The sequence below is a fragment of the Betta splendens genome, chromosome 24, assembly GCF_900634795.4.
Source record: "Betta splendens chromosome 24, fBetSpl5.4, whole genome shotgun sequence".
Lineage (NCBI taxonomy): Eukaryota > Metazoa > Chordata > Actinopteri > Anabantiformes > Osphronemidae > Betta > Betta splendens.
The window spans coordinates 14617192-14626051 of NC_040901.2; the positions used below are offsets into that span (position 1 = coordinate 14617192).

Genomic DNA, 8860 nt, shown 5'->3' on the forward strand with positions numbered 1-8860 from the left:
AATGGTTCCTTCTGGCTCGGCGCTGTGAAGCGCTCAAGTGTTCGGCGGGTATTTTGACTTTTCTAGAAAGGGAAGATAAATAAATGAAAAAAACGGCAGGTTTATTTCAACTTTGACTGGCTCGGGAACGTCGAAGCGGCATGCCATGAGCGGGCAGATGCACTGGAACCAATTGGATCTGAACCCGAGGGTCGCAGCCGCCGTCAGGAGAAGTAACATGACGTTGTTGTTGTTGTTGTTGTTGTTGTTGTTGTTGTTGTTGTTGTTGTTGTTGTTGTTGTTGTTGTTGTTGTTGTTGTTGTTGTTGTTGTTGTTGTTGTTGTCGCTCTTTAAGGTTTCTCCTCTTAAATACAGAGTTTGTATAACATTATAGCCACTGTGGACTAAATCAAAATGGCTCCTGTGAACATTCTGTCCTTTGTTGATGAGGATAAAATGATGAGTGTTAGGATTTGGGTTATGTTATTGTGGCTTCACAACTGTTAGAACGCACCCACTACTTGTGTGTAATGAGACTGTTCTGCTGGAAACCTTTGGTTTGAGGTGTTGACTCTGCTCCAAATTCCTCAGATCCCAATCAAGCATCTAGGATGTTCTGATTTGTAGAATGGATTAATAAAGAGTTTTTGTGATTTTCATATTTTCAGCTCTTTATATAATCCTTGTGAATTTTAAAGCCAACTCTATTTTATGTTTAGTTTGCAAATGATCCTGCTCAAAAATGTAAAAAGAAAATAGTTACCATGGTAACGTTTAAAAGAAATCTGTCCCCCACTTTTCCAGCCCAGTTGAAGTCAGTAGAGGAGATTTTATGCATCTCTGGACCAGACCTGCAGAGACTCACTGGTCTCTCTCGTTTGGACGTCAAGCAGCTGCTCACGACTGCTGCAACCGCATGCAGACGACACCCCCCAATGCCGGGTGAGTCTGTAAACCATGTCACAATATCTGAGGGGCATCTTAACTTGTTTAAACTTGTGCTTTTTGCCTCTAGCGCTCCTACTTCATCACAGCGGGATGCTGAGGCTCAGCGTGGGCTGTCCTGTACTTGATCAGATGTTGAGGGGGGGTCTTCTTGTAGGGGCTGTCACTGAGCTGGCAGGAAAAAGTGGGACAGGAAAAACTCAGCTGGCTCTGCAGTTGTGTCTGTCTGTTCAGTTCCCGATTCAGTATGGAGGACTTCATTCAGGTCAGTAAAAGCAGCATCGTATTTGTGCATGCTTCATGTATACTAGTAAAATCTATCTCAGTGGACGTTCTGTGATTCAGTAATGTATTCTCCTAACATCACACACACACACACTTTGCTGCTTTGTTTTATAAAGGTGCAGTTTATATCTGCACAGAGGACTCGTTTCCTATCAGGCGCCTGCAGCAGCTGATCCAGGAACAGTCCAATCTTCGTTCGGACATCCCTCCAGATTTGATCAACAGCCTCCATTTCAGTGACAACATTTACATCGAGCATACTGCGGACCTTGTGAGTTTATTTCAGTTAAGTCCCCAGGCTTTTCTTTCCTCGTGTCTCTGACCCATCTGCCTGTCCTCAGGACTCTCTTCAAGTTTGCCTGTCCCAACGTGTACCCCTCTTGCTGGCTCGTGGTCTGGTTCGTCTACTGGTCATAGACTCGGTGGCGGCTTTGTTTAGGTCTGAATTTCAGGCTTGTGATTGGTTGGAGAGAAATAAACGACTGCTCACATTCTGCTCCACCATGCATCGCCTAAGCTGCGAGTTCAACACACCAGTTTTCTGCATCAACCAGGTACCGCACCTGCTCACCTGTCAGATCCCCAGCCTGGAAGGGGAATCACCATGTCCTGCACTTATGTTTCAAAACAAATCCGTACAGATGCAACCAGAAAACAGGGGCCACACATAAATAAAAGGGGCTGTGCATGGCCTCAATTACTCTTGCTGCTGCCCCCTGTGATCGATTGATGGTGATTGTTCTATAATTGTAATGCCTCTATTAGTTCCACAGCTGGGAAATTGCATCGTACAACAGTTGAGTATTAGGAATGTGTGTGTGTTCCAGGTAACAGACGTTTTCAGTGGATCAGATGAGAATTTGACGTAAGAAATGTTTCAATTTGGCACAACATGTTGCTTCCTCTTTATTAATCTACTTATTCAAATGTAGACGTTTGATTCTTTATTGTTTGTTTTTTCTCAGTCCTCAAGGATCTAGTGTATCCCCTGCCCTCGGCTTGGCCTGGGCCAATCAGGTTACTGTTCGGCTGATGATGCAGCGACTTCAGAGGACAGTTGTCCGTGATGACCAGAGCAGTGTCCTCCGCAGGCTGGATGTAGTATTTGCACCCCACCTTTCTCGAGATGGACGGGATGCTGGCATCTGGAAGGAGGGAGTGCAGGGTGTTTGTACATGACTGTACACAAACTACACACACACATAATGTTTCTTTTTTTATGAGCCTATATGTGTAATCCAGCTGCTTAAAATATTGTTAAATAATGGAACTGTTGGTATTGTAAAGTGACACTTTATGGTTTATGTTAGGTTCATGATGAATCATTTAAACGGGAGGTTTGAATCAGTAATTCACTGCATTTTGTTAATTCATGAAAATAAACTCAGCATTTTTCCACATCTACCTAATCTCATATAGCTTCTTCTTTGGGCAAAGGGGTCTTCACACCAAATCATCATTTTCCATCTAACTTTGTCCTGGGTATCTTCTACCTTGACACCACCTAACCTTATGTCCTCTCAGCATATCCATGTATCTCCTCTTTGGTCATCCTCTTGCCTGTCAGCGCCACCTCCAACATGTCCTCCTCTGCACATATCGATCTCAGTCTGGACTCTCTGACTTTGTTTCTAACGCAGGCAATGAGAGCTGTTCCTTTGATGTGCTTCTTCCTAATCCCGTCTAAGGAGAATCTCAGTATCTTCATCTCTGCTGCCCCCTCTGCCTCTTGTTTCTTTCTCACTGCTACCATGTCTAACTCATATATAAAATTCATTCTATTAGGGAAAGAAACAAACAATAGGAGAGTTTAAGAACGCTCCCCACAGATACGACGTGCCAAATGAATGTCTTAAATGGATTTCTATAACTCAAAAGCTATTTTTTAGGTGAACTCGAACTAAAACAACACAGTGGTTCTCTATCTGTATTGCCATTTTGTTCTTCGGTAAAACAATCAATTTAACACTAAACGTGGTGTTTTTTAGGATTGAGAAAAACGGATGGAACTATTTGCTTGTGTTGGATAGACTGTGCTTCTCTCTGACGGAGCTTTTATTATGAAAGGAGCCTATCGGAAAGGGCAGCGTTGTTGAAGTCCGGGAGCAGGGTTTTATCTTGACGGTGATGCACAGTTCGTGAAGCTTCAAGAAAACCCAAATCATTAATCTAAGAGCTGCAGCAGGTCAGTGATGACATCTTCGTTGTTTACGAAATATATCAGTGTATTACATTACATCGGTGTATCACATTACATCATCAGCACATCGTCAGCTATTTGTAGCCGTGATGTTATGACGTGATGGTGATCACGCCGCTACATCAGCACACAGCTGATAGTAAATAGAAAGTAGTATCGATATATACTAAAAACGAATCCCTTCAAACTTAAGTGTGAACAATCGTAATAAATGCGTAATAAATAGGAACAAGGATGGCGTCATCAAATCATGCGGGGCGAAGCCCCTCATACCGGAAGCCCCTGATCGGTAATGGTTTTTATTCGGGTGCATGGGACCATCTTTGTATCTCTGTATGAAAACATCACATCGGTACAGTAAAAACGCGAGATGACCCCAAGTGTGAAATAAATGAGAGGTTGAAACAGAACCTAGTATGAAATGCAGTAGATTCTCCGACAGCTTCACTTGAAACACTGAGCCTGGTAAAAGCAGAATGAATTGACTAAGTTGCACATTGTTGTGACTTCTTTGGAAACATTACAATGTCTAACACAAAATCTGTTTGTGAAGGTGACAGAACGTTTGCCCTGGTCTCAGAGGACTGGCAGACCATGGCTCCCTGTAACCAGCTGTCCCTGCTTGTCTTTTTGATCCTCCTGTGCCCGGTCTCCTCTGAGACCATCAACCCAACTGTACAGGACCTGATCAGCAGGAACTCGGATTTCGCTGCCAGGCTGTATCGTGCTGTTGCCAGCCAGACTGATGGAAATGTCTTCCTGTCCCCCTTTACCGTGTGCACGGGGCTCATGGCCCTGCTTAGTGCAACCAATGGGCAGACTCGGGACCAACTGCAGCAAGGACTCACCCTGACTGGGCTGGACCCCCAGAATATCCCAGGTATGCCAGCATTCAAAGAGTAGTCATCAGTGATCGCAGGGGGCTTTCCGATGGTGTTTTGATTTGAACTGTAAATATTTAATCTCTGTCTGCTGCTCTCAGATCTGTTCCGGACTCTGAAAACTGTGGTCTTGCGCGGGGAGTCATCCACAAACCTACATCAGAGTGTAATGGTGCTCCCCTCCAGAAGCTTTGAAGTATCATCATCCTACAGTGACCTGGTCCAGACAAAGTTTGGAGGCAACATCCATAGTCTGACCTACACAGACTCCCAGGATGCCATTGACACCATCAACCGTTTGGTCCAGGAGCAGACCAAAGACCAAGTCCAGGAATTGGTGAACAACTTGGACCCTCAGACCCAGCTGCTGCTCGTCACTGCTGCCTCATATCAGAGTATGTTACATCTTTTGTTGAAAAAGTGTATAGCAGTCCCAGGCGAGGTCTGGTCATGTATGATGACTAGCTAAAAGCTGCTGATCGAAGTCAATGGATTCAGTGTGTGTGTGTATGAGAATCCTTGACAAGTCAGAAACCCCCCCATTGTTAGATTATTGCTCCAGTAGAACTATGGCAGTGTGCTCTGAGCAGACTGATGTCAAGATGCCCCAAGGTAGTTCCCAGTTCTTCTTCCCAGTTCCTTTTCCAGGGCATGGAACCAGATCTGGATTTATTGCATCATATTCTTCCTTCAGAGAAGTGACCAGGCTCAGTTCTTTTTGCTTTTACTCAGGACTAGTTTAAATAGACAGCTTCCTGTTTTGTGCTCTAATGAAACTTCTTTTCTTTCTAGCTCAGTTCAGCCCATCTTTCAACTCTTCGCTGTCTCAGGACGACCGTTTCTATGTGGACCGGTATCACGTGGTCATGGTTCCTATGATGTTCAGGGCTGGTAAATACTTCCTGGCATATGACCGCTCCCTGAAGGTCGGTGTGTTGAAGCTGACGATGGCAGATGGGATGGCCATGTTGGTGGTTCTGCCTGACGAAGGTGTGGATATCACTGCAGTGGAGGATGAAGTCACGTCAGAGACGATCCGGGCTTGGATCATACAGCTCAAAAAGACGTAAAGCAGTTTTACTGTTTACTATTTAGCACTGGTAATATAGGGTCTGCATGTGTGGAAATTGGTGACAGTTTGTTGACACTGAAGGCAAGTGGGCTTGACAGTGACCCACACAACCTAGAACCAGAAACAGCAGAAACCTTTACTGTTACCTGCAGACTGTCTGACTCAATCAGACATCCACACCTTTTGTTTTTGTTTTAGAAGACCTGATTTTAAACAATGTTGTCTTATTAAATACACTTTATATTCTCTTCCTGAAAGCGCAAAGCGAAGAGTCTCTCTTCACACCAGTAAACGTCTGAGTGGTGGTGAAACCACAGTGACCTCTGCATCATGTGAATGCTGCAGACTGACAATTTGCAGATGATAAATTTACAGCCTTTTAACAAAATTATTAATTGAAATAATATTAAATTGAAAAAAAAAACACTTTTTCACCTTTTCACTGTTGAAACAGTTGTTTAATTTTGTTAACAGGAAATTAGAGGTGCAGCTGCCCCGCTTCCTGTTGGAGTGTCAGTACTCCCTAAAGAACCTCCTGCAGATGCTCGGAGTCACTCATGTGTTTCAGGACAATGCTGACATCACTGACATGGGCGGAGCCAACAAGCCTACTCTGACTCAGGTGAGTAAAAAGGTTCCTCATAAATCCATTTATCTAAGGTTACCCACCTTATTCCACAACTAATGTGACAACAGTTGCACATTGTTGTCACTACACAAACCTCCAGAGTTCAGTCTGCTTCTTTCCTGCTGTCACATGGTTTGAATCATCTCAAGATTCAATTCAATTCAATTTTATTTCAATTCAATTTTATTTATATAGCGCCAAATCACAACAAAGTTATTTCAAGGCACTTTACAAAGTAAGGTTTAAAACCTCACACAACTAAACCCAACAAATCCCACATACAGCAAGCATTTAATTGACAGCAACAGTGGAGAGGAAAAACTCCCTCTCTAACGAGGAAGAAACCTCCAGCAGAACCAGACTGGATGTGGGCGGCCATCTGCCTCGACCGGTTGGGGTGAGAGGATAGAGAGAGAGAAAAGCACAGCAACAGCAACAAGCAACAACAAGCAACAACAGAGCACAGGCAGGATGGTAGGACCAGGGACTGGATGCAGGCAGGATGGTTGGATCCGCAGCTGCCCATCACAGACACCAAACTTTGAGTCCAATGATACCTGTAGGTGAGGACAGAGAGGGAGACAGATGGGTGGAGAGTGTGTCAGCTTCTCGAACCTGAAGAGGGAGCTGGTTCCAGAGGAGAGGAGCTTGGAGCTAAAAGCTCTGGCCCCTGTTCTACATTTAAACACTCTAGGAACCACAAGTAGCCCAGCGCTCTGAGAACAAAGCGTTTTGCTGGGAGCATAAGGAACTATGAGGTCTTTAAGATAAGAAGGAGCTTTATCATTGAGTACTTTGTAGGTGAGTAGGAGATTTTTAAATTCTATCCTACATTTTACAGGCAGCCAGTGCAGAGAAGGTAATGTAGGAGAAATGTGATCTCTCTTTCTAAGTCCTGTCAGAACTCTGGCTGCAGCATTTTGAATAAGCTGTTTAAGGAGCTATAAATTCACGTTATTCATCCCTAAAGAGAAATTCACATAGTTGTGATCACTCGTCTGCCAAAGTGTTTTTCTTGTCTGCACTTCTCTTGTCTGTAACTCATGATTGTAGCTCGTGGTTCATAGTAATTAACAACTAAATACACAGAAAAGAGAACTTTTAGCAACATTTTCAATGTAGGACATTAGTTTCCACAAAAGGATTTATTAGGAGTTTTAAATTTCACTGCAGTACTTTGTATCATTTCAGTATCTTTGGTCATTTGTTTGTGAAAACATCAGTGATAAACAGTATTTATCTCTTACTCAGGTTTTTCATAAATCCATTGTATCTGTCAACGAGCGTGGTGATGACATCATCACGGGGGCCACACCCACGTTTTCTGCTCTTCCCCCTCGACTGATCATCAATAGGCCTTTCATCTTCGTCATTTACCAGCAGACCAGTGGCAGCCTGTTGTTCCTGGGCCGCGTCGTGGACCCCACGAAGAAGTAAAACAACCTGAGGTTTACCTGAGAGCGATAAGTCACATCCTGTACACCGTCCTCCAGCACAGTGTTGCTTAAATCCTATCAACATATTATCCTAATATTCATGCAGTAAAATACTTTTCTGCTGTAGTTTGTCTGTTGGAACTTGATCTATTGTGATTCAGCCATGAGTCCATTATAGGTCCTTTTGGATCTGTGACACATCAGTGATCAGATTCTGGCCCAGATGTATTAATACTACAGCGGCCACGCTGTGTGTGTGTGTGTGTGTGTGTGTGTGTGTGTGTGTGTGTGTGTGTGTGTGTGTGTGTGTGTGTGTGTGTGAGAGAGAGAGAAAGAGCTCTGTGTCATCTATGAATTTACATTAGTTGTAATTATTTGCTGTTGCTTTCTAACGCAGATGATACTTATATTATGTGAATAAGTATGGCTGTTGCTGCTGCACAGTTGCATGTGATGTTCTGGATGTGAAGGGGGTCATTTCTCCCATTCTTAACTCTCACGTTCTTTTGACTGTTTGCAGTTTCTGTTCATTTTAAAGTCTTTACAGATGTGTCTGCTGCGTTTGGAACAGAGTCAACAGACTTTATCAGCTGCCACTAAGAAAAGGAAAACCTGTCCTGCTTAGTTCTGGGCTAGGGTCTGTTGTAGATAGGAAGAACTACAGAATCACTGTGGTTGTTCACACATGTATCAGTCTTTGATTTATATACTGCTTAAATATTTTAACCTGTTCTTCATCAGTGAACTATGAACTACACATGTTCAAATTTATTAAAACTGAACACGAGCTGGGTTACATCACTTTGGAAATGTATAAGCAAGTGATTTGGATGAGGAGACATGTTAACAAGTTAAGTCAGATGATTCTAGCAACCTGTCTGGAAAACTGTGTACATGTATCTCTCCTAATAGTGATAGGTTTGTGTTATTATTAAGAACTGAACGAAGCCACTCACTAAAGTATAAGTACTACAGTCACTCTGTTACATTAACGTTGCTCGTATGTATGTGCTATTTAATTCTTGTTGTACCTGTAGCTCTGTGGGTTTATAGTAACTGGTTCCTTCAGTCTCTGAGAACAGTTCCAATTGTTGTGCAATTTTAAAAATTCAGACAAAGAAGCAAAATAATTAGTTTATAGTATGAGCTCACTCTGCATCCACAAAGCCTCACCCGGGTTCTTGGCACAGTGGTGAAAAGCAGTTTGGCCATGACATTGTGAACACGCCTTTGGATTGTCTTTTGGTATACTACGCATGTTAGCATGGCTTCAATACCACAGTGTAAGTTTAACTGTAGCTTAAATTCCTGTGTAACACTCTAAACATTAAAAATTATAAAATGGTCTTATCTTATTTTTGTCTGACTTATGTAATCAAACCTTCCATCCAATCAATACTCCAGGGTTTCTCCAGGCAGTCACGTGACAGCTGG

General features: G+C 43.1%; 2 protein-coding genes across 3 annotated transcripts; both read left to right on the forward strand.

Moving 5' to 3' along the window:
• Window positions 1-3: 3 nt before the first annotated feature.
• xrcc3 (X-ray repair complementing defective repair in Chinese hamster cells 3) lies at window positions 4-2613 on the forward strand. 2 transcript variants are annotated; one of them, XM_029140842.1, is made up of 7 exons: window positions 4-212; window positions 784-921; window positions 995-1189; window positions 1326-1480; window positions 1551-1763; window positions 2037-2074; window positions 2175-2613. In XM_029140842.1, exons 1-7 carry the CDS (start codon window positions 146-148, stop codon window positions 2386-2388), a joined length of 1020 nt encoding a protein of 339 aa, XP_028996675.1. In that variant the 5' UTR covers window positions 4-145; the 3' UTR covers window positions 2389-2613. The 2 variants fall into 2 exon arrangements, with proteins under 2 accessions (XP_028996675.1, XP_028996679.1); XM_029140846.2 differs by having other exon boundaries at window positions 87-212; window positions 789-921.
• Window positions 2614-3237: 624 nt separating this feature from the next.
• Window positions 3238-8772, forward strand: LOC114849411 (protein Z-dependent protease inhibitor-like). Its single transcript, XM_029140837.3, has 6 exons — window positions 3238-3394; window positions 3963-4289; window positions 4392-4685; window positions 5083-5356; window positions 5837-5984; window positions 7242-8772. The coding sequence occupies exons 2-6, from the start codon at window positions 4004-4006 to the stop codon at window positions 7425-7427; spliced, it is 1188 nt and encodes a 395-aa protein (XP_028996670.1). The 5' UTR covers window positions 3238-3394; window positions 3963-4003; the 3' UTR covers window positions 7428-8772.
• The last annotated feature ends 88 nt before the right edge of the window (window positions 8773-8860 follow it).

What these genes read in the sequence shown, in the direction of transcription:
- xrcc3 (XM_029140842.1), top strand. Translation starts at nt 146, where the DNA reads ATGAGCGGGCAGATGCACTGGAACCAATTGGATCTGAACCCGAGGGTC. An exon ending in CGCAGCCGCCGTCAGGAGAA is followed by an intron (nt 213 to 783) that starts GTAACATGACGT and finishes CCACTTTTCCAG; the next exon opens with CCCAGTTGAAGTCAGTAGAG. An exon ending in TCGAGCATACTGCGGACCTT is followed by an intron (nt 1,481 to 1,550) that starts GTGAGTTTATTT and finishes GCCTGTCCTCAG; the next exon opens with GACTCTCTTCAAGTTTGCCT.
- LOC114849411 (XM_029140837.3), top strand. Translation starts at nt 4,004, where the DNA reads ATGGCTCCCTGTAACCAGCTGTCCCTGCTTGTCTTTTTGATCCTCCTG. An exon ending in GGACCCCCAGAATATCCCAG is followed by an intron (nt 4,290 to 4,391) that starts GTATGCCAGCAT and finishes TGCTGCTCTCAG; the next exon opens with ATCTGTTCCGGACTCTGAAA. An exon ending in ATCATACAGCTCAAAAAGAC is followed by an intron (nt 5,357 to 5,836) that starts GTAAAGCAGTTT and finishes TTTTGTTAACAG; the next exon opens with GAAATTAGAGGTGCAGCTGC.